This window comes from Brachyhypopomus gauderio, chromosome 7 (genome assembly GCF_052324685.1).
Source record: "Brachyhypopomus gauderio isolate BG-103 chromosome 7, BGAUD_0.2, whole genome shotgun sequence".
Classification (NCBI taxonomy): Eukaryota; Metazoa; Chordata; class Actinopteri; order Gymnotiformes; family Hypopomidae; genus Brachyhypopomus; species Brachyhypopomus gauderio.
Window position 1 is genome coordinate 32,586,685 of NC_135217.1, and position 25,889 is coordinate 32,612,573.

At 48.6% G+C, this 25,889-nt stretch overlaps 1 protein-coding gene across 3 annotated transcripts in view; it reads right to left on the minus strand.

The window, feature by feature from the left end:
* The window catches only part of LOC143519673 (catenin delta-2-like), a 174,380-nt gene that overhangs the window by 72,101 nt on the left and 76,390 nt on the right, over positions 1–25,889 (minus strand). For all 3 annotated transcript variants that reach the window (XM_077013347.1, XM_077013348.1, XM_077013349.1), the window contains 4 exons: positions 14,748–14,782; positions 13,579–13,695; positions 8,842–9,041; positions 5,315–5,852 (listed from right to left, as the gene is read on the minus strand). In XM_077013347.1, the coding sequence (XP_076869462.1) occupies positions 5,315–5,852; positions 8,842–9,041; positions 13,579–13,695; positions 14,748–14,782 (890 nt within the window). The remainder of the gene's footprint in view (positions 1–5,314; positions 5,853–8,841; positions 9,042–13,578; positions 13,696–14,747; positions 14,783–25,889) is intronic.

Here is a 25,889-nt window from a genome sequence, read left to right on the forward strand (position 1 = left end):
TTACGGATCCTCTTTCCTGCACGTGTGTGTTCTGGCCTGCTCAGACGCCAGCTTTGGATGGAACAGGCACATGGAGAACCACGATCTGAAGGAGACTTGCGAGTATCATCCTGTCTGCCTCAACAGCTAGTTCCCCAGCTCAGCAACACCACAGAGCCAACAATACAGCCCACAGACCGTGTGTGCCAAGCAAAGTGTGCGTGCTGGAATGTGCGTGCGAGCGCACAAGCGCTGAAATGCACTGAACCTGCAGTGAGGATCTTAGACCAGGGCTGGCTGCTCCAGATGGCTTGGTTCTCAGCGGTACAGCCCGGCATAATGCAATTGTGCAAATATTCAGACAAGGAGAAGCAGCACGTAGACTGGACCCTCCCCGTAATCACCTTATCAGCCCCAGGCAGCCGCCCGCCACCCCTCCCCCGCCCGCACCATCCAGGACTGACGGAGAGATCCTGGGGGATGTGGGAAAGCTCGCTGTGAACAGGGTGGTGCTGGTGGGGAGGGGGGGGGGTGGTGCAGAGAGCATAGTGTTCCTACGAGAAGTGTTCTGCCACGCCGGCGTTTGAACGAGGAAAAGTGCTACAGTCAGAGGAGAGCGAGGCACACGATCACCTGCACCAGGGGGTGGAAGGGGGGGGGGGGCACCTGGGAGTGGAAGACTGAAGAGGAGCCAGCCAGACACGCGGAGAGAGAGGGAGAGGGAGAGAGAGAGAGCGAGAGAGACTCACACAGGGAGAGAGAGAGAGAGAGAGAGAGAAAGAGCGAGAGAGACAGAGTTAGAATCAAACAGAGAAAGAGACACGCAAAGACAGAGACTCATACAAAGAGAGAGAGAGAGAGAGGTAGAGGGACACACACACACAGAGAAAGAGAGAGACTCACAGAGAGAGAGAGAGAGAGAGAGAGAGAGAGAGAGAGAGATTAGAAACATTTGCACTTATGAGAAACCATGGACAGAGGGAAGGCAGGGCTGATCTGGGCTTAAGTAAGCTCTCCTCCCCAGACCTTTATCTCTCACGCATGTATAAGCTAAGTGCTTTGTCCATGTGGAGGACTTGGCCTGTGAGACCTCTCTGCATGCTTGTTGTGATGAAAGACATCCCGAAGGAGAAATGGAGAAATGCACAGGACTGGGGCCGTGGGACGCCGCGCTGCTGCACATTCATCGGGACAATAGAGTCCTGCCACCCGCCAAATCAAAAACAGACAGCAGGTACCTGCAGTTGAAATACCACCCCCCCCCCCCCCCCCCCCCCCCCATTTGGGAAGATGTCTCTGTCTATTTTATTTTGATATGCTAAAATCAATACCAACATGCCTGTTTTGTTGGATACTGCATTAATTTGTTTGGTTTTAAAGCATTGAAATGTTGTCGGTTTTGTTTTTATAGACTTCACCTCAGTCCAAGACTTCCATCCTCAAATGATCTATCAGCGTATAACATAGAGCAATACTAACACAGACCAATACTAACATAGACCAATACTAATATAGACCAATACTAACACATACCAATACTTACATATACCAATACTAACATATAGCAATACTAACACAGACCAATACTAACATAGACCAATACTAACATAGACCAATATTAACATAGACTAATAGTAAAATAGACCAATACTAATATAGACCAATACTAACATAGACCAATACTAATATAGACCAATACTAACACATACCAGTACTAACATATACCAATACTAACATATAGCAATACTAACACAGACCAATACTAACATAGACCAATACTGACATATACCAGTACTAACATATACCAATACTAACATATAGCAATACTAACATAGACCAATACTAACACAGACCAATACTAACATAGACCAGTACTAACATATACCAGTACTAACATATACCAATACCAACATAGACCAATACTAACATAGACCAATACTAAAATATACCAATACCAACATAGACCAATACTAACATAGACCAATACTAACAGACCATTACCAACACAGACCGATACTAACATAGACCAATACTAACAGACCAATACTAACATATACCAATACTAACATAGACCAATACTGACATAGACAAATACTACCAGACCAATACTAACATAGACCAATACTAACATATACCAATACCAACATAGACCAATACTGACATATACCAATACCAACATATACCAATACTGACATAGACCAATACTAACACAGACCAATACTAACATATAGCAATACTAACAAAGACCAATACCAACATAGACCAATACCAACATAGACCAATACTGACATAGACCAATACTAACACAGACCAATACTAACACAGACCAATACTAACATAGACCAATACTAACATAGACCAATCCTAACATAGACCAGTACTAACATATACCAATACTAACATGGACCAGTACTGACATATACCAATACTAACATAGACCAATACTAACATAGACCAGTACTAACATACCAATACTAACATAGACCAATACTAACATAGACCAGTACTGACATCAGTGTTGCGAATAACGCCGTTAAAAATAACGGCGTTAGGTAACGGCGTCATTTTGTTAGTAACGGGATAATTTAATTAATGACTTTTCCTGTCGTTACAACGCCGTTGACGTTACTGGTCATTAAAAGCGGTGCGTTACTATATATTGATATACTAACAGTAATCCGAGCGGACCACTGCCCAGACTAGTGAGAAGTAACAGATCTCGATAGATCACGGTTCTCGGTGTAACACCTGTTTAACTTAACAAGTCAGTAAGCGATTGTCTAAGGCAGCGTTATGGTAGCCAATCAGAGCCAGTGTTTTTACACGCGTGCCGAAACAAACAGTTGTCTCAGATTGAGAGAATTTAATTTTATTTGATAGATGTAAATGCACTTTATATAGTGTAACTGTTTACTATTTTTATTTTTTTTTACAAAGATTTGGGATATTATCATTTCAACTGACTGTAAAAACTGCTTTTTCAAAAAAATCCTTATTCATTGGCATATACCTTTTTTAACTGTAACGCAAATAGCAAAAACTTTCTCTGATAATGAGTTACTTTTATTATAGAGTAATTCAGTTACTAACTCAGTTACTTTTTTGAACAAGTAGTGAGTAACTATAACTAATTACTTTTTTAAAGTAATGTTCCCAACACTGACTGACATAGACCAATACTAACATATACCAATACCAACATAGACTAATACAAACATAGACCAGTTCCAGCTCTATAAATCTGCTTAGCAAATCCATTAAAAACAAGCAAACCCTGAAATCTGAAATAAAATGTTTCATGACTCCGCCCCTCTCAGCCATCACTACTGTGTGATTGTGCTGATGTTCACAGAGAAAAGCTACTGGGAGCCTCGACCGTAGCTGGACTGTCCTACATCAGCAGGAAACAAAATAACATGACGTGCAGCTGGCTGGCTTCTCTGGACGCTTCCATCTGGGCTCTGAGCCCAAGACACGTAACGTCTCTGTTGCTTTCTCACGCTACGTTGGTGACTCGGGGCGGTAGACAGGTTTCCAGGGGCACCAAAACCCATGGCTCGCGGCAGAGGCCCAGAAGCCCCTCTGTCAGCATGCTGACCCCCCCTGACAGAAATACGTCGCCTGAGGTCGAGTGGAGCGAGTTCAGAAATCAGATCCCTCCTCCCACTTCCTGTTTCATGCTCCAGTTGCGTTGCGAGCGTCACACGCGCCACACGGCAGATCGATGCGGGTGAATGAGCAGAGGGAGAGGGAGACGGGTGCCCCCCCCGGGACCCCACCCGGGCCCACGCCCTGGGGCTCAGCCTCCTAACCGGACACACGGCTGGCCAGGCAGAAAGTACCACATCAATAGTGCTGAGAGCAGAGTGCTGACACACTGATCCTGAATCAGCAGGTTCTGCTGCAGACCCAGACCTGGTGCTGCACAGCTCACGTGGCCACACACTGCTCCCTGGCCCAGGTGGGAAATTACCTGCTTAATATTTAGCAATGGGAAAAGATTCACTATAATTTTAGAGTGAACTGGTTTGAAGACAAAAAAAAACATCTGTATAAATAATAAGCTATTTGTTTTCCCATAATTGCCAGCCATGTGCTAAATTCAGCTTGACATCCCTGACAAGATAACTTAATAGATGTTAGATCACCATTTGGTGCAGTGTATGAAAATTCTGCTGCCTTTTTAAAACTATTTTAAGGTGTTCTGACTAAAGACTCTGACTGGACAAGTGGAAACCCAACAGAAGAGTTTCAGCTAACAAAATACATCTACACAACCCAAACACATGTGAGGTAGCAGCCCCACCTGATCCACAGTCCTTCTGCATCACAGAGACAATATGGGCCTTCACTTCAAAAGATCTGAACTTTTAATATGAGATCATGTCTCTAGACGTGAACACTTTAATGAGGGCTGAAGCTGCTGCATCATGTATTGCAGGGAGGAGATTGTCACACGTATGAAGTCTGCTGGTACTGTTTCAACATCCTGGGCTAAAAATATAAAAATATGCTTGAACACCCTGAAAACACTCCACAGAATTAAAATCGTGTCTTTACCAGGTCCTCCAAGAAGGGTTTACCTAATTCAGCTGAAATGCCATCGATGTTTACGCTTTCATGTCGGCTAGGTAGCAAATCAAGCCTCATAATCAGTTTAGTGAGATAATCCCACTTCACTCCTGAGCAGCCCAGTGGGAGCGGACACTGGGAACCCGGCACTGCTGCAGGTGAAGGACTGCATGATGATGAGTGGTGAGGGAAGAGGGGAGGGATGGAGGGAGGGATGGAGGGAGGGATGGAGGGAGGGATGGAGGGAGGGATGGAGGGAGGGATGGGGGGAGGGGCGGGGTTTTAGGGGGAAAATGAGGAAGAGGGGAGAGATACCGGAGATGTGGGAGATTTAAGAGAGTTGAGGGTGAGATGGGAGGTTAAGGGGAGGGAAGAGGGGAGAGATGAGAGAGAGATGAGGGAGATTTGAGGGTGAGACGAGGAGAAATAAGGGAGGAGGGGAGGGATGAGGATGAGTGGAGAGATGAGAGAAAGATGGGAAAGAGATGAGAGGGAGATGAGAGATGAGCAAGAGATGAGAGAGAGATGAGGAAGAGATGAGCAGTTCCAGTCCATGATTGCAGAACCTTTGACAGTTAAATATTACTCTGGTCTGACACGGGACTCCTGCTCTGAAGCTTCTGCACTGAGCTCATTCAGTTTAAAGGAACCGCCGTATTCTGAGAGCCGGCAGCAGCAAACGCTGCCAGGAACGTAGTGGCTAAAAGTGTTTTCCAGACATGCCGCCCACGCCACTCAGAGTCGTAATATGGCTGCAACTCACCGGCGAGGCTGCCGGGCCTCTGCAGGGTAGCGGTGGCGTAGAGGTCGTGCGAGATCTTATACTGCTCCGAGGACTGAACCAGCCGCTTCGTGGGCGAGAGCGTGGCGTAGCTGCCCACGCTCAGCTGGTGGTGGAGCGGCGAGGCGTTGCTGGGCGGGGACGCCAGGTGCAGGGGCGAGGCAGAGGCCGAAACCCCGCCCCCTGCCGCATTGATGGGGGAACTGCTGCTGTAGGACTTGGCCAGGCGGCCTGGCGAAGGTTTGGGCGAGGAAGAGGAGGAGGAGGAGGGGAGGCGGGGAGCGGCGCCGTCCGAGCCCAGCCGCTGAAGTTTGGTGGGGGAGCCGCTGGCCGTGGCGGCGGGCTGCATGGAGCTCAGGGGAGAGTGCAGGCGTGGGGCGGGCAGCGTGGCGCTGGGGTAGTAGAGGCCCACGCCTGGGCACGGCTGCTGCGGGTCGCACGCCTGCTGCAGGATGCCGCCATGGCTCGGCGCCGGAGCCGGTTCTCCCGGGCCCAGCAGGGCCGCGCGACTGGACGTCACCTGCAGACAGCGGACGGGGAGGTTAGACCACAGCCCAACGGCTCTCTGCGCAATTCACACCTCATTAGCATTTTATACTCAACATCTCACAATTCCCAACACTTTGTGGAACTTGCAGAAGTGAAGCACATTTTCCAACAGTGCGACCAAGCACAGACACACAGATACAATGTAGGCACATTAACGCTGGCCCCATGCCAGGAGTTTAGCATAGCTCTTTGGCAGATGAATAAATATGCTCCATTTCTCATGAGATTTTTCATAATAAGCAGAGTGATTCTGGATGATTACAATAAAGCATTGGTTCCAGGATTCCTCATTTAGAGGAGCCATGAAATCTGATTAATCTTATTTGGAATGGATTAAGGTATTTTTAAAACCAACAACTATTAGTTTAAGGCGTCGCAGTTTGCAGCGAAACACGTTGTGCGTTTTCACACATCTTTGAGGCTTTGTGCATCATAACACCCCCACCTCCCTCACACACACACTGAATCACACATACACAAAAACACACAGACACACAAACACACGCTGAGAGTTTGCTTCTGACATCACGACAACTGCAGTTAGAGCGGATGCTGAAATGTTTTGTGACAGGCGAGGAGATGTTTAAGAGCTGTAGGAGCTATGGGGGGGCGCTGAGACAGGGTGGTGGCGGCCATGAGACGTGGCGTGCTGAAGTCTCCCCTCGGACTCCCGACAGAGCCCCAGGGCACAACCACCCAGCCTGAGCACGAGTACTCAAAGCTCAGAGTCAGAGTCGCCTGGCCCTTGAAGAAACATTACAACAGCCAACAGAGGAAAAGGAGAGACAGAGAGAGAAACAGATAGAGAGAGAGAAACAGAGAGAGACACAGAGAGAGAGAGACACAGAGAGACAGAAATCTGCTGGAGGTACGCATGCTATATGCAAATGAAAAACATAATTCCTGTCACGTGTCTCCTCTCTGTCTCACACTCTCTCTCTCCCCCTCACTCTCTCTCACTCTACCTTCTCACTTTCTCTCTCACTCGCTCTCCCTCTACCTTCTCACACTCCCTCTCTCTCACTCTCTCTCTCTCACTCACTCTCTCTCCCTCTACCTCCTCTCTCTCTCTCTCACTCTCTCTCCCACTCCCCCTCTCTCTCTTTCTCTCTCTCTCTCCCTTTCCCTCTCTCTCTCTCACTCTCTCCTCTTAGCTGAGTCCCAGGGTGAAGTTGAAGAGCAGCAACTCGAAGAAATTGTTACAGGTGCCAGATGTGGATGAATTATTTAGGGTACAAGAGGTTTGCAGTCCTATAAATATCGGAGCAGAAGAGCCTAACTGATGCGCTGTGTTACATAAAACTATCCTGAAGTAGCCGAGCTCGTCAGACTCCACCACGGAATCAACCCGACAGGCTAAAAGACCACGGGAGTGAATACACAAAAACATGCACCTCTGGGGGGGAGGAGAGGGGGAGGGAGACAGGGACAGAGAGAGAGAGAGAGAGAGAGAGAGAGAGAGAGAGAGAGAGAGAGAGACAAAAAGAGCAAGGGAGTGAGAGAAAGAAAGAAAGAAAAAGGGAGAGTTCATCAATACTGGACAGAAATGTGAAATATATTAACACCAGCCAAAGGAAGTAATAGCAGTCCCGCGCAGACACGCGCAGGTCCTGTCCTGCACGCGTTTCCTCATGACTGTTTTCAGAGAAGTCATGTCTGTTTGGAACGAGAGAACCGCCACAGTAAACGTGTGTAGTGCAACATCACCCCACTGACACTCTCACACACAACACAGCCGGGCAGGCGTGATGGGAACCCTTTAAAGTACCGCTCCGCCTTAATGGAGTCACTGTGTTTATTCCTACAAACAAAAGTGAGAGAGTGGGAGGGAGAGGGAGGGAGAGAAAGTGCAAAAAAAGAGTGTGTGAGGGTAAGAGAGAGAGTGTGTGTGACAGAAAGAGAGAGAGTGTGTGTGACAGAAAGAGAGAGAGTGTGTGAGGGTAAGAGAGAGAGTGTGTGTGACAGAAAGAGAGAGAGTGTGTGTGACAGAAAGGCAGAGCTAGCAGGAGAGGCACAACGTGGTCTCCACCCCCGTCTCCACCCCCCTCTCCACCCCCGTCTCCACCCCCCGTCTCCACCCCCCCTCTCCACCCCCGTCTCCACCCCCGCCTCCACCCCCCTCTCCACCCCCCTCTCCACCCCGTCTCCACCCCCGCCTCCACCCCCGTCTCCACCCCCGCCTCCACCTCTACAGCAGCTACAACTCCACCACCTCTCTCCTCATTAACAGCCAACACCACACACTTCCAACTGCGCGGCGGAACGACGGCCGGATCTTTTATCGGACGCTCCTGGCTCGCAGCAGGTAACGCTAGATACCGCATCCGTTAGGGGAGTGAAACTTAGCTCTGAGGGGGGGAGGGGCTCTGAGCGGGGAGGGGCTCTGAAGGGGGAGGGGCTCTGACTGGGAAGGGGCTCTGAGGGGGAGGGGCTCTGAAGGGGGAGGGGCTCTGAAGGGGGAGGGGCTCTGAGGGGGGAGGGGCTCTGAGGGGGGAGGGGCTCTGAGGGGGAGGGGCTCTGAAGGGGGAGGGGCTCTGAAGGGGGAGGGGCTCTGAGGGGGGAGGGGCTCCTCCGGGTCCTGAAGTCGGCAGGAGTGCACGGGCAAAGTTTGGAGCGCACATCCCGTCCGTGACGCCGGCCGCCGCAGCAGGGCTCCGGCAGGGTAACTGCCCTGGGCGTCCGGAGGTGCAGCACGCACATGCAGCCCAGCCGGGAGGACGAGTTACAGAGCAGCATGGGGGGGGGTTAGCAGACCACGGCATCGCAGAGGAAAGAGTAGGGCAGGCGAGTGAGGGATATGAGGAGGAGGGAGAGAGAGAGAGAGAGAGAGAGAGAGAGAGAGGTCCTAGAAGACAGGCGTGAGGAAGAGGAGGAAGCCCGAAGGAGCAGGCGGAGGCGGGCAGACAGAAGGGAGAGTGTATGGAGAGGAGCGGGTGGTGGAGGTGGTGGAGGTGTCTGACCTGGTTGTAGGTGTGGACGGCTCCCCCGGGCGGAGCGGCGCGTGCCGGCGGCTGTGGTGGCAGCTGCGTCTGGGCGGACGCCGAAGACGGCGCGTCGTTCAGGGCCACGGGCTGGTTGCTATGGTAGCTGGCGGAGTAGTGGAGGCAGCCCTCTGGGTTGGAGCTGAACTGCAGTGAGCTCTGAGAGAGACCGCTCGGTCCTGCAGGGGGGGAGGGAGGGAGAGGGGGAGGGAGAGAGAGAGGGAGGGAGAGAGAGAGGGAGAGAGAGAGAGGGAGGGAGGGAGAGAGAGAGAGAGAGAGAGGGAGGGAGGGAGAGAGGGAGGGAGAGAGAGAGAGAGAGGGAGGGAGGGAGAGAGGGAGGGAGAGAGAGAGAGAGAGAGGGAGAGAGAGAGGGAGAGAGGGAGGGAGGGAGGGAGAGAGAGAGAGAGAGAGGGAGGGAGGGAGGGAGAGAGGGAGGGAGGGAGAGAGAGTGAGAAATAGAGCGGAGCGCAATGGAGAGAGAGAAAGACAGAGAGAGCAGCTTCAGCAAGGCAGCGATGCAAGCTTGAGCCGGGCAGAGCCAGCATACATAATTTATTAGTAGGGGAGGAGTGAAATAGTGATAGAAGAGAGAAAAAGGAGAGGAGGGGGAGGCAGAACACCAGCGAGCAGAGGCCCCCGGGGGCCCCGTAGAGGAGGGGGCGGAGCACCAGGAAGGCAGAAACACTCACAATGGCGGCCCTAGGAAGCAGCAATCAAATCATGTTCCAGTAGTTCGCTGGTGATTGTCAATAATTACACAACTTCTTACATCAATAATAAATGCTACAGTTTTAAACACTGGCTTTGTAAAAAAAAAAAGGAATTAGTGTGGAGCTAATATTGGAACTCGTGCGTGGCTTTCTGACTTTGCTGGAGACAGCTATTCACTATTAACTAAAGGTTAGTAGCTATGAGGAGTAACTTGCACAGCCGTGTCAGTCACGCCCTGCACATCGAGAGGGCTCGATGCACCTTTACAACACAGAGCTACAGGCTTAGAGCAAACAGAACAGAGCACATTCTCTCACAGCATCTGGCTGTGAGTGACTGGCACACACGCTTGGCAAAACAAACACAGAAGTGGCCTTGATAGACTACTGCATGAGATTAAAAGATGTACTAGTAAACCTTTGACAGTTGTAAAGCCTTTATTTATATCTATAAAACAATTATATAAATATGAACATTAATTAACAAGCTGTTACATAATCACCGAGCTGCTATTAATTAAGAGGTGTTGTTATAGCGTCACTATTGTAGAGAGAAACTGTAGAGAAAAAAACGAGAAAGAAAGGCAGATGATGGAGAGATGTGAAGGGAGAGGAGGACGTTTGGGACTCTGAAGAGGCTCATGGGAGCTGGACGTGGCCGTGAGAGTGGGCGTGGCTGTGGAAGCCCCGCCCCCAGCCGCTCAGAAGGAGCACACATGCGTGGTCCCGCTCGATCGTATCAGCACTTCTTCATTTGTCAGGAGGTCCGTCGAGAGCTTTCGGCGCGAACATGTTTGGACCGTCGCTTCCAATCAGCCACTGAGAGAGTGACGATTCCCCAGGTGTTCCTCACCTGCGTGTGCTGCAGACGAGCTGCGTGAACACCGCAGAATGCCGACTGAAAGTTTTCCTCCCCAAAAGAGAAAAGGATGGAGGCACTCTGTGACCATTTAATTGTGTTTTTTATTTACTGGCTTATTTATTTATTCATAGGAATTTGATTTGTTTCCTTTCTCCTGTATTCTGATGGCGGTTTTTATTTAAATGCCACTGGGTTTATTTAACTCTATTTATAAGTTTATTCTCAGTCGAAATTATGTATTCTCTTTGTGTAATTCCACGGTTAGATTGCTCTTGCATTTAAGTGCATTTAGCCAGCCGAGTGATTCTGAATCAGAATCTGATTGGCCGAGTTAATCCATTCTCCCCCAGTCAGCTGGAATCATCAAGATACTCGGCTAAGATAATCAAACTGGCCGGGTATCATGGTCAGAAACAGCCCTGCTGCCAGCATCTCCGTTTCCATTGATCTGAAGCGGCTGGAGAGACGTGTGAATCACCCCTCCCTGGAATTCTAGATGATGATCTCAGAACCAGAGGTAGGGCTAATTTTTGACTAGTGATGTCTGAATATGAAATGAAATGAAATGTGCCATATTTGTCAATTGTGATTTTTCACTGCAATCAAAATGTCTCCTCCGCTTTTACCCATCTGTGCAGTTAGAACACATACACACACACACACACACACACACACACACACACACACACACACACACTAGTGATTACTAGGGGGCTGTGATGCACACATGCCCAGAGCGGTGGGCAGTCCTACCCCGGCGCCCGGGGAGCAGTTGGGGTTAGGTGCCTTGCTCAGGGGCACCTCAGTCATGGCCTCAGGTCTGGGAATCGAACCCACGACCCCTGGTCACAAGACCAGTTCCCTACCACCAGGCCATCGGTGATATAATGAGTGGTTTTCACCTATAGAGAAAAAGGATATCACGCCACTCTCATCCATATATGGAAATCAAATTAAATTGACAGGATTTGACCATTTATATAAAGCTACACAGTTTTGACTTCCAAGTGGGTGACAGCCTGGAAAGGCCGGATGACACCTGGGTATGTGCCTCACAGGATGTTTGTGTATGTGTGTGTGTGTGTGTGTGTGTCAAACATCAGGTTAAGAGGGACAATGTTTACATGACATGGAGAATATCCATTTTTATTCGGTAATGAGGAAGTGGCATGATTATCTAATAACATTCAAGTCAGACCACAATGTGTGTGTGTGTGTGTGTGTGTGTGTGTGCACATGTGACTCATCTTTTTCACATGATCGTGATCGTATTGTAATTGCTCCAAGAATGGAGCAGTCTCTGGATTGGAGAGCAGCGAGACCTCTCAGTGGGCGTGAAAAATCGTGTCTTTCTCACCAATTTGATTTCAGCCACAGCCAAATGGCCATTTGTGGTCAGCCACAGTAAAACGGGCATGATGAACCTGGCCAGGGAGCTAATCTGCTCCCAAGAACACTTCACCTCAGGCGGGTAAAGGTCAGAAGAAGGGGTTGCCTCCATCTCCTTCTGGTTGCACACAAGACCTTCACAGCTCGTCAACCAGTGAGCGCGCTTATTTCTCAAGGAAGCGAGAAAAAAAACATAGTGACTATGTGAATATAGTCGGAGTAGTCGGTCTTACAGCAGCTAAAACCATCGAGATTTTAGTTGAAAACTTGGCATGACCTCCTGTTGACCTGCACAGACGGGCATTCACCCGTGAACCCAGCCGCCGGCATCCAGAACATCCTCTAGATATCGCCCCATAGTTTGATATGCACAGCCCTCTAATGGCATTTAATGGAGTTAGGGTGGGTGGGATGTACTCTAGCAGGACAGACTGGAAATATGCGTGAGAAAACAGCGTTTGTGGACTGTCAGACATCAGCATGAAGGTGGGCAACTGTTCTAGTGTGCTTCTCTCCAACAGATGAATTATTGAGCACCACCCAGCTCCATGTTGAAACCACACCAACGCCAGGCCGTCCTGCTCCGCTGCATCGCTGCTATAAGCACCTTTACTGCTCAAGAAATTATTTACGTCCCTCTCGTAACATTGTGGATCTGTGATGCTGTTTAAACTCCACAAAAATGTTGGCTTTAAAGCCATAATTTGACAAGGAAAATGCAGTTGTATCTGTTGATAACAGCCTTTACAGTCTGTCACATTTAAAATGCAAAAGATCGTACATCAACACTAGAGCCACGTACAGTGAATAGATCACATGACCTAAAAAAAAAAGAAAAGTATATCTACTTTTTAAGAAGGATCTTCCCATGAGCAAATCTAGGAAACTGAAGCACATATTGTATATGAAAGATTTTATCATTAAAAAACTCCCAAACTTGCTGTGAACAGGACAGTACATATTCAAGAAATGTATATCCTAGAACGCTAAAGCTTTTTCCCTGCAAAATATGTTTGTAACTTTGTTCTGTGGTAATGTTGAAAGAGTGAGATATGTCCTAAGCCGATAAAATATGCTAAGCTGATAAAGCTGGTCTTTCCCAAACACTCTTGGCTGAGCTGTTGTTGACGCGTCACCGTGTTCAAAGCTCCAGAAATACTGCACATTCACAAGCAGCAGCACGTGATGCTAATGTCACACGGAGCAGGAACCATGCAGAATGAATTAGAATGAGTCAGCAATTTTTCAAAATGTAAGTCAATTACTCCTGCTTCACTTTTGAAGGTAAAAAGGGCACTCGGTGGACCCATTTCATGCTCAGCATTATGGGTAATAGAACCGAACCTCCATTGACTTCCACTGAAATTTAAATAATCTTAAAATAGCATTAAAGTAATTTGGGACAAAGATAACCTTTCTGCTCCAATATAACAACCTCAAATTATCTGGTAATAGTATAATTCTAACTCAAATTCATTAATCATAAAAAAAAATCAATGAATAGACAGACAATTATGGTCATTTTACAGTTTTTTTTTCTAAACTGATTTTTCTTTCAATGAATGCAATTACAATGAGATTTGTACTGAATATATATAGAATTTATTATCCTAGATGCTTTACAATAACTATACAATAACATCTGCAGTTTATCAGCTTGCTGAACGCTTGCTAATTAAAAATAAAATGAACATAAAACAAAACAGAAATTTTGTAAAAACGCAGTTTCAGGTGTGTGTGAAGTGTGTAGCTCACGTTCAGCTGTGCCATATTCCTGGTGGTCCAGTATTCCCGATTCCTGCAGGGATCTGATGCAGGAGTCCACGAGCTCAAGGCCGGTGTTCAGTTCCTCCTCAATGTCTTTCTGTCCGTCTGTCCAGTGGGGAGGGAGGATTAGCAACATCACACTAACCCAACGGGTCAGACTGAGACACTACAGATCCGAGCATCTCCCAGTGATCACAAGCTCAGTCTGTGAGCACTGCGCTAAACCGACAGTGACCTCTCCAGGCCTGCGATTGCTGACCTCTTGTGGTGAGTGTGCGGTGGCCCGTGGGATGGGTTCATACAGCAGCTCTTTGAGATGACAGGATTAAGATCTTATTTGAAATGCCAAGAACAGTAGCGTGTCCTGGCACGGTGCCAGGCCACGGCTCCCTGGGCAAACACGTGCAGCCTGACCCGGCAACACAACCCTGAGATGACCATTACACACACATCCCTCAGAACTGAACGTGAAGGTGCAGAGAGAGAGAGGATGTGTGTGTGTGTGTGTGTGTGTGTGTGTGTGTGTGTGTGTGTGTGTGTGTGTGTGTGTGTGTGTGTGTGTGTGTGTGTGTGCGTGCATTTGTACCCACTTATACACACTTTTGTTATATGTATTATGGTCAAAGTGTGCTGAAGTGTTGTGTTGTCTCATGTAAGTTTAAAATAACACAGATTCAGAGTTGTACTGTTGTACTGATTTGTTTGTACATTTCTTACAGCGCCTGACACAAACCAGCTCTGATCCTTCAGAACCAGAAACCCAAAACCAGTATGTTGGTCCTTTTCTCTTTTGACTACAGGTGAGATGTTCATGACTACTTCATACGGACGTCTGAAATCAATACACTGACACTCACCTGTCATATGTCATCTAAATTTCACTTATACAGATACGCAGTACTTAATATGTTCAAAATAAAACCCACGCACAACTTGAAGGGACGATTCCCTAATGCACGATGCTAATGCATTACAAACAATTATTATTATATAATATTTGCTATGATGTTTGAAGCCATTTGGAGAAACGCAGTTTGAGACACAAAGGTAACACAAGCAAGCAATATGAACAAAGAGACCAAGAAAGTCTCAGATGTCTGTTCACACAGTATTATATTTAAAAAGTACTGAACAAAAATACTGAATCTGGTATTTACCTTGGGTATTCCAGCGAAGATGCTCATCTGTTGAGCTATAAGAAACAAACACAGAAACGTTAGCCCAGTAATCATAATAATACACATTTATGAGTGCACACACACAAGCATGCACACACACACACACACACACACACACACACACACCACAAACTCGCATGCACACAAGCACAATACACACTTCCACACACTATAAAAGCTAGGATATCGGCAGGCTGAAGTTCATTGAAAAATCAATGGTGCAGCTCAGTTCAGGCCCACAGATACAAGGAGAGCCCATGGGAGCAGGTCGGTCCCGTCGATTTGGAATCACAAACAGTGCAGGGAAGCTTGCAGTATGAGCACAACTTCACATTCACCTCAGGTCTCGTGTGTTCAGACCTCGTGCACACTCAGGTTTCGTGTGTTCACACCTCGTGCACACTCAGGTCTTCTGTGTTCACACCTCGTGCACACTCAGGTCTCGTGTGTTCAGACCTCGTGCACACTAAGGTCTCGTGTGTTCAGACCTCGTGCACACTCAGGTCTCGTGTGTTCACACCTCGTGCACACTCAGGTCTCGTGTGTTCAGACCTCGTGCACACTCAGGTCTCGTGTGTTCAGACCTCTTGCACACTCAGGTCTAGTGTGTTCACACCTCGTGCACATTCAGGTCTCGTGTGTTCACACCTCGTGCACACTCAGGTCTCGTGTGTTCACACCTCGTGCACACTCAGGTCTCATGTGTTCAGACCTCGTGCACACTCAGGTCTCGTGTGTTCAGACCTCGTGCACACTCAGGTCTCGTGTGTTCAGACCTCGTGCACACTCAGGTCTCGTGTGTTCAGACCTCGTGCACACTCAGGTCTCGTGTGTTCAGACCTCGTGCACACTCAGGTCTTCTGTGTTCACACCTCATGCACACTCAGGTTTTGTGTGTTCACACCTCATGGACACTCAGGTCTCGTGTGTTCACACCATGTGTACACTCAGGTCTTGTGTGTTCACACATTGTGCACACTCAGGTCTCCAGGGGACTGTCAGCCAAATCAGGATCATTCCGGTTTGTTTAGGGTCAGCGTGGAGACCGTCAAGCATCAGGGTGAGTGGTAATCTAGACTGATGTACGGGCAGAGTGAGTGGTAATCTAGGCTGATACACGGGCAGGGTGGGTGGTAATCTAGGTTGATGTATGGGCAGGGTGAGTGGTAATCTAGGTTGATGTATGGGCAGGGTGAGTGGTAATCTAGGGCAGGGTGAGTGGTAATCTAGGGCAGGGTGAGTGGTAATCTAGGGCAGGGTGAGTGTTAATGCAGGCTGCAGCAGAGCAAGTCTACGGATGCTAGTAGGTGTTCATGGGATTTGGTGCCTCCAGAATGAAAGTCTCATCATCACATATGAGGACAGGAGTGGTACAATGCTGCTGTGTCATCGCTGACGTCTGTGCGAGTGTGTGTCTGTGTACGAGTGTGTGTGTGTACGAGTGTGTGTGTGTGTGTGTGTACGAGTGTGTGTGTGTACGAGTGTGTGTGTGTGTGTGTGTGTGTACGAGTGCGTGTGTGTGTACGAGTACGCGTGTGTGTACGAGTGCGTGTGTGTGTACGAGTGCGTGTGTGTGTACGAGTGTGTGTGTACGAGTGTGTGTGTGTGTACGAGTGCGTGTGTGCAGGGGGGTGTTTCACCGATCAAATGACCCAGCCCACATCCATTGGCAGCCATGTTCCCTTCATCCTCCCTGCCCTCTAATTTCCCCCCCATCCTCACGTAATCACCATCATTTATTCATTCACTCCATCCTGAGGTCTCGCATCAATCGTGTGAAGCCCAGCCAGGCGGGGGGACAGGAGGGGCGTCATGGCCAGTGTTTACAGCACACTGAACCCCCCCCCCCCCACTCCCCCCCCCCCCCCCGCTCAAGGACTGATGGTTTGAGCTGTAAAAAGGCAAACAGGAAGACAAATCTGTTCACTTGCAGGTCGGAGCTGAGCCTTCTGACGTGCACAAGGTCAGATGATGTGAAGGTCAACGTGCTGGCACTGACCACACCCCACTGCAGTGACGGGCGCGGGCCCTGCCTTACATAAAAAAACCCAGAGAACCCCATCGCCCTTTGTGCAGATCGGCCATTTTGGACTTTATAAACATCTTAAGTTATGAACGGGTGCTTCCTCGCTCTAGGGCAGGTCGGACGGGTGTAAAGACAGCACTAAATGTGGAATCACTCTGTGCCTTGAGTAAGCAAAGCCACTTATCCAGGCCAGGAAACACGCGAATCCCATGAACCCATGCAGAGAGATCGGGTGACTTGTGGCCATGTAACTACGGCTACACACTGCGGAGGCAAAACAACATCTCCTTCATCGTGTTACGCCGAGACACAGAAGGTGAAAAAGGTCTTAACAAAATAGATTTTCTCTACGCCTTCACGCAAACCAATTTTTTCGCTTTCGATATCGCATGGGCCACGTGCGTGAAGAACAGCCACAACAAGCAACCTGTTTATGTGGGGAAAGGTGTGAATGATCACAGCCCTAACAACCGAGGTGGGGAGTCCTGGGTAATGTATGCGTGTGCAGGTCAGAGAGGACATGTGGGCGGCTTCTTACAACGTACCAGGGGATCCTGTTTGACTCCATCCCTGGGACGTGCGAGCCAGGACACATTTTTGCTACATTCCAGTTCTTAACAGTGCCAGAATGGCACAATCGTCATTGTAACCTCACAATTGTGGACAGAGACAAAACCTGGACTGGCAAAGAAGGCTTAAGACCTGGAATGGGATCCTTGCGACCATTCGGACCATTCTCTTTCAGACGGCCGTTTGCTGCCGGGATATGATTTTGTTTAAAGCCTGACGCACCCAACACCCCTGATTTCATAGACGTAAGAACCAGCTGGATCCCCTGAGCAGGCGTGAAGTCCTCCAGCAAGGTGAGCTGAACGAATCGCGCACCCCAAAATGACTACGTGATTACTTATTTACCATGAGCTACATCGCATGAAATGATCCATCTTTGGCTCAGTGGTGGCTCTTCACCCACGTTCCTGTCAGCCCGCGTGACACGCTGCTTTGTCGTTTCATTATCGAGACGTTTACCGGGTTGCCAGATCCTCTGCCCCGTGAAGGGTTTGCTCCCAACGCTGTCGTGCACCTTCTGTTCTCCGAGAGACGGACGCGGCGGAGCTGAACGGCAGCGTATGGGGGGAGGAGGGACACGTGCACGTGAGACGGCCCGGCAGTCCCATGATGAGGCTTTGAATTGCAGATCATCTGCAGGGGTGAGTGGGTAGTGGAAGCTCACGTGGAAGGTTATTTTATCTCACGTGGTGGAAGGCGTGGTGGTTATTTTAGCTCACGTGTCAGCTTGGGTTCATCTTATAAAATGCTGATGAACTGATGAATTAGTAATTAGTAGTAGTATTAGTATTAGTAGTGAATTAGTAGTAGAATTTGGCGATTTCCTTGCAGTGGGACTCTGGTATTACAGTTGAGTGGAGCAGGATTCCTGGAGGTTGGTGCTGAAAAGGTTCTTGCCCCCCAGGGGAAGTTGGACCCCAGCAGCCGTATGTTTAACAGCAGTGGTACAGCTACAGGCTAAACACCAGGACTACCATTCACTGGGATGGGCAGGTTCACCTTCATCACACACACACACACACACACACACACACACACACACACACACACACACACACACACACACACACACACACACACACACACTTCAGTTACATCACACAGATTTAACACCACTCTACCTCCACCCTTCAGATTCCCTCTCTCCTCTCCACGCACCTTTAAACACGTTCATAAATCTCCCCGCAAAAAAACCTAACCGAGCGGCGGCGGCCAAAGCCGTCAGGTGAAATTAACGCCGTGCGTGTGCGGCCGTATCCAGGCGGCTATAATTCCCCAGCAAAAAAATCGATGACAATTAGAGGGGGGGGGCCTCACGCCTCACATGGGTGCCGTGCTGAGGAGTGTGTCCAGCCAGCGCTAAATACGCGTCCGTGGCCCGAGTCTCTGACAGCTGGGACACGGCGGGGATGAAGGCGAACAACATTACTTCAGGTTGGCAGCACCTAACGACCACCCGGCCACCAGAGACCTCCACGGGGCGGGGGAGGGGCTCGTCACGCACGCTGGATAACTCACCGTGAGGCCTGCAGTGAGATAACGGACTACCATTTGCTTCTTTGAAGGAATTAAGTGCGGTGAGCTGACTCATGAATAGCTGATTAGGACTCTGGCCTTAAAACGGGGAGCCTCACGGTTGCCTGCTCCACCCAGGGGGAGGAGCTCACGATTGCTTGCTCCGCCCAGGGGGAGGAGCTCACGGTTGCCTGCTCCGCCCATGGGGAGGAGCTCTGAGGGGTGGGATGGGCACGCCTTGGTTCACAGGCTTACTGGCCCTCAGTTTTCACTTCAAGCGTTGTGGACGCTACATGGCTTTCAAAATCTCTGAACCGTTCATGCTGCCTGACATTTATTACCTGAGACCCGTTATTTGTTGATATAGTATGGTGTGTACTCTACATTGTTATTTGTTGACAAAAAGGTTGACACTACATGAGTGACCCACTGCACGATATTTCAACCAAGGGGATCCTGATCCACAAACCTGATCTATATTTTTGCAATGATTATTGTATTTTTTTTGTTCCTGCCTCCTTTTGGTGTTTCCTCTTGTATTCTCATTGGCTGTTGCTCATTAACATTACTGTTTCCTCTTGTATTCTCATTGGCTGGTGCTCATTGCTGTTTCCTCTCTCATTCTTATTGGCTGTTGCTCACTTCAGCCCTTATTATGTGTTGCAGAGGTACTCGCACTACGAGATTTGACATGATTCATTGCCGAGAATTTTGAACGTGTCTGAAAATATTGTAGGTTCTGCTGCAGCTCTCTGAGTGGGAAAATCACATCACTGAAGTGTTCACACCACACGAGTAGTAGACGTGTGTAGTGATTTCTCACTGCACCAAAGAGTTTGGCCTTCTATCCCAAAGACCTCGGCATCAGGGCTGAAATCATGCAGTGTGCGTGTGCCGTAAGGGACCGCAGGATCACGGGTCGACTACCAGGAGAAGGGGGTTTGTCTCACAGTTCAAGGTCCCTGTCCCACGTCTCGCCCCCAAAACACAGGTCTTAAAGAGGACGGGCAGCGGCTCTCTGAAGGCTGGACCGCTTCAACTGCCGGACCCACACTGAGGCTAAATTAAACTGCCACATGGGCCATTATCCACCGTGTGCCGGTCAGGGCGATCAGCCTAATAGCATATGAACCCGCCGACGCACAGTGTCTTGGCCAATTTGCTAGCACACTGAACAAAAAAGGCCTTACACTCGCGCACCAATTAAAAAACGGGTGTTTGCAATGCACGTCACACGCATGGTGTCAAAATCCCACAGATGAACCTGACTCCCTTGTCTGTAGTTAACCCAAATCCGTCATGCGCGGAGCAGCAGGGAGCTCTCAGGAGAGCAGCGGTGGCAGGCCTGACGCTAGCTCACCATTTATCAGCAATTAGAGTCTGCCCTTGTGTTCAGCTGCATGGCTGTCTGCCCCCTGGACGGGAGGCGGTGGCGTTTGGTGCATGGTTCTACTCCACCACGGCTACGTGGACACACACGCCACTCAAACAGCACTTCAGAAGAGCTGGGAACGCATGTATGTGCACACGCGTGCCGCCGTAAATACCTACGTAGGGACACACACACACACAGCTCAGGGGTTCTGAGAAGATGGCTTCTAATAAGAGGGATTCTCTTGTAACAAGCTCCACTTTTCTACTGCCTAAACATTATCATCAACCTCTCTGTCTGAGATTCAACACCAACCCCTCATCACTCACATAACAGACAGCTGACTTGACCTGGCTCAGAACTAGTGTGTTAGAAGAGGAAAGGAAGAAAATGTTTTAATTGCAAAGTGAAATGAATCTGTAATAGGCCTCGATGCTTTATTTAGATCACACCTCAGATGTTTATTGATTCCTTTTTTTATTATACGTGACCCAGGAGGTAAAGCTAATTCACATCTCATTACCTCATTCCACTTGGCTGATGATTTAAAAACACAACCACGATAGCAACTGCACACATTATTCTTCTGCAAACTAGAGACGGGTCCACGTTCCTGCACATTAGCCATGTATTCGAAGCTCAGTCTGCACCTGTGCGCTCACAACTGTTTCTGCACCTGTAATTGAACCTGTGTCTGCACCTGTGATCCTTTCCGCACCTGTGTCCACACCTGTGTCTGCACCTGTGTCCGCACCTGCGTCCCCCCCGTCTGCTTTTAACCTTTACGCCAGGTGCCCTCTGCACGTGCGGGCGAGACGCCAATCCTCCAGCAGTGAGACGAAAGGCGTGGCCAGACATCCCATTTCCACCCCACGGCGAGACGAGAGGTTCCATTTTAATGGATTAGTTAGACTCGCTTTGCCACTGACAGACGTCCACACAGGGGAGGCCCCGTCTGCGCAAACTGTCTGCGCATGACAGACATTCACAAGGGGGAGGCGGCACCTGCACACAGCTGTCTGCACTTGACAGACATCCACTTGGGGGAGGCCACGCTGCCACATGACGCCGTGTTAAAAAAACCCAAAAACTGTCTGATTCCCTTCTGAAATACTGAAGGGTTATAAACCACGAAGATCAAATGATGAAGAAAAATGTCTTTCCCTGTGAAGATTTGTCCGCATTTGGATTGTACCGAGGTCTCAATCACAAAAAAAAGTTTATCCAAGATTATCCAAGAGAAATGAGTGAATGGAATGATGCACAAAGCGTACGAACATCTCTGAAGTGCCTTTGGGATTCTCTTGTAGTTAGAGAGCTTCGTGTGTTCTTCTGACACTAATAAGGTCATGATTATAATGCTACTCATGAATTCAGCTGCTCTGAATCAAGCATATTAGTGCTAGCAAAGGAGGAAAGAATTTTGAATTATTCACATTTAAACTTCGATCAAAGAAAATACTCACGTGTTTATACATGCTTAGATTCTTTCAGAAAATCTTCAAATCCAGCACGGAATACTATTAATACTACTAAGACTGGTAATACTACTAATACTGTTAATACAACTAAGACTGTTAATACTACTAATCTAAAACACACCATCAACCAGCAATGGTGTTAAACCAGCAACGCATCAAAACTGGAATGAGACACATTTTCTACAATGACATAAAAACAATATAGAGCACTGCCCAGTGCCATTTCAACACACACACACACACACCTGCACCGCATACCTGCACTGCACACGTGCACGTGTGACAACACACGTTTGAGTAATTGCTGTTTCGTGCGATACCATATTTTAAATGTGAAATATATGAAAGCATGCATATCTGTAACATCAACTTCTCTCTGGGAGCAAATGTTATTACAGTATTGATGAGACAAAACATGCCACAGTGCCTCTCTTTGACAAACACACACACACACACACACACACACACACACACACACACACACACACACACACACACACACACACACACACACACACACACACACAAACACACACACACACACACACACACACACACACGTGACAGGTCTTCCTTCTCTTGCCTCTGGCCTGTTTCATCTGCTCTTTCAGTGATTTCATTCTCACTGAATTTGAATGAATGCAGAATAAAACTCATCATACAGTTTGTCCTAATAATAATCACAAATGTGTTGCTATCAGTATAAAAGAAAGAAGAGAGAGAGGGATGGAGACAGAGAGAAAGAGAGGGAGGGAGAGAGACAGAAAGAGAGGGAGGGAGGGAGACGGAGAGAAAGACAGAGCTTTTCAGCCTACAGTTATGAACAAAGGCTACATGTGTTATGGTACCTGTAGCACAGAGCTGCGCACACACACACACACACACACACACACACACACACACACACACACACACATACACAAACACACCAGATACCCTTTGAAAGAACCCACAGAGGAACACCCAGAGCTCCGGTCTGGTTCTGCATCTGGAGTTGCAGCACTGGGGAATGAAGCTGAAAATAGATTCAGCTTCCTCAAAGCAGGAGCTTTTAATGAGCCCCCGGAGGGAGGGGGTGGGGCCACAGCGGGTCCCGTCAGGGGGAGGAGGCGGGACAACTGCGGGACACCTGTGGGACACCCCTCCCCTGCACCGCTCCACCATACGTGCCATGTATGACCGCAGCAGTACAAACTGCCTTGAACACACAGCTCCGGGGGGGGGGTGTGCTACATGAGGGGCTACGGGAGGAGAATATGGGATGACATGAACAGGGACACTATGAGAGAGAACATGTGTGTGTGTGTGTGTGTGTTTGTGGGGTGTGTGTGTGTGTGTCTGTGTGTGTGTCAGTGTGGAGGTGTGTGTGTGGGGAGGGAGCTGTAGAAAGGGAGTGCAAGGGTAGAGGGAAGATGCATGAGGATGTGTGTGCAGTGTGTGTGAGGGGAGTGTGTGTGTGAAGAGAGTGTGTGAGGGGAGTGTGTGAGGAGAGTGTGTGAGGGGAGTGTGTGTGAGGGGACGCTGCCCTGTGGCTTCACTTCATTAGAGTCTATTCTCTCTGGCCCGCATTCGTGTTTACAGTTTTCCGGGACATTCTGACAGGGACAGATCAGGCCAGAGTGTCAGCTGAGGAATCTCAGACAGAACTAAACACAACCAGAAACACCGAACCCGAACCATGCAATCAACTACCTAATCCATGTGAACTGAAACACTGGACATGTGGTGGCAGGAAAAGCGTTTTAAAAACGACATAGCGCACAAAACATTAATGAAAGATGCTTTATCTGTCAGGACCTGACAATACACATGCTGTAGTCTCCACTGGTGTCTCACATAGGACAGGCCCGGATAGTCTCCACTGGTCTCACATAGGACAGGCCCGGATAGTCTCCACTGGTCTCACATAGGACAGGCCCGGATAGTCTCCACTGGTCTCACATAGGACAGGCCCGGAGCCGATCCACTCTCCACCGCTGCTCTACAGTCTCCTTCCAGTCTCATTTACCTCTCGGCTCAGTGAGCAGTGGCGTCCAGGTGGCGACATGTCTGCCAACGCATCCGGGCCTTCTGATTAAACAGGACCGCCCCATTGTTTGACATCAGATAGCAGTCTGCTTGCTGCAGTCGGGGGGGGGCGGGGGGTGGGCCGTAATGATGTTTACCGGAAGGCTTGGACTCTTTTTGCAGGAGGACACGGTGATCCTCATCAGAGCTCTCTCTCTCCCTCCTTTCTCTCTCTCCCTCCCTCCCTCTCTCCCTCCCTCCCTGCTATAAAGGCCAACGTGCTCTGGCCGGAGCGGCGGAGAGGGCAGGGGGCTCTCGGATCTGCACGTGGACCCGGCCTCACTGAAGGCCTGGTTCTGTTACAGCTGCTCGTCTTGGCCAGGAACCTGTTGCCTAGAAATCAAGGCCAGGGAAGGTTTATCTTGCCAAAGCTGGCAGTGGCAGTAGGAGAAGAGCATGAAACACTATCAGGCTGCACGATTAGACTATCTAGCAGGTACACAGGGAAATAAATAGGCAGTTTACACTGGCCAGAGGCTCATTTAAAGGAAATGTCTCTCCCTTGGTCAGGACACTGACAGAAAGCTGAAGTTGTGAAGAACCAACACAAAGATGAAAGGCGAATAATTTAGAATAAGATGAGAATGGGAACAACACGAGGGTGAGAAGATAATGAGCTGCAGGTTGTATATACTTAAACGTCAAACACTCAACACTGCCCCCTATGTGCAAATAAGATGAAGAGCAATTCACTTCACACTGCAGGCGATCCACACCCTGAGATCACCCAGCCCAACAGTGTTTAAAAAGATGTCTCAGCTGATTTTGGAGCACAAAATGTGCTGTCTTACCTTCTCTGTTTTGATTTGCCTATCATCACCTAATATAAAGAACATTTTTGCAAACAAAAGGGATTCAAACATTACAGGGTGCGATTTTAAACTTGCCCAGCGAGTCTGCTATAGGATCAGATGCAAATTGAGTGCTGTTTTTAAAGTGATATTCTAAGAAGGAATCTCCGAGCAGTTCCACCTGAAGGCATAAAGTCCAGAACTTTTCATTTCTCAGGGCTGTAACGTATCCAGCCCTCCATGTTTGGTGTGTTTCTCAAGGTCTTTACATTCCAGGGGACATCGCGGTGTCTGAGGCTTTTCTGAGTACAAATCTTGAGTTGCTACACAGACATGATCCCAAAACGACAGACGAGGCATGGTACGTTCTGATCCTCCCGGGACACTATGGTCTCTAGATTCCATCTAACATAAATTCCAAGTGACATTGCCTCCTTTGTAGTAGTCCCAAAAAAGTTTTTGCCCAATGTAATAAAGACCACTGCGCTGTCATTGTGCATAGTATTTTCTGTTGCTTAAAGTGCATTTATAGGACTATATGCCCTATCGAGATGGTGAGGACGGCATTCTCTATTCACCCAGCCAGTGACAGCTTGTCTTCATAATTCTACCCTGTCAGTCAACAGCTAGAAGTCTGCTTTTGTTCACAATATGGGCCAGAGAAAGAATATGCAAATTAGGTGATCCAACTCCGCCCAGTCGTGACTGCCGTTGCGTTTTGTCTTTGGCCAGCATGCCCATATTTGGCCGCAAATGCAAATCCGAATAAACAGCTCTGGAAACGTATGACGTGCGAGCTGCTCAGTGAAGTGATCTAAATTCTGCGTTACCCTGTACTCTTCTAGAAAACTCCAGAGTAATATCTTCTGCGTGGATCCCAGTGCTAACCAGGAGCTTTGTGCCAGAGATGCACCCACTACTAGCAAACCACACGCAGATGGTCATTAGATAAACAGACAAAATACTCCATTTTCATTTAAAACATGGACAGAGTGTAACTTTCTCATCAGCATTTGAACTTGTACTGTGTACGGCATCTTGGAATGTTCCCAATAATGGTGCATTAACTCACTTTATCCATGACTCAAGGCAAGGCTTGTTTTTAAACCTCGCATCATTTTATATTCAGAGTAAGGCTGGGGTGTGGGGAGGGGTCCGTGTTATCATTCTTTCTTTCTTTCATTTTATATTCAGAGTAAGGCTGGGATGTGAGGTGGGGTCCATGTGATCATTCTTTCTTTCTGAAACCCTGTTAAGAACGCCACCCTTTCTCTCCAAGGGCTAGAAATCTCTGCAGTT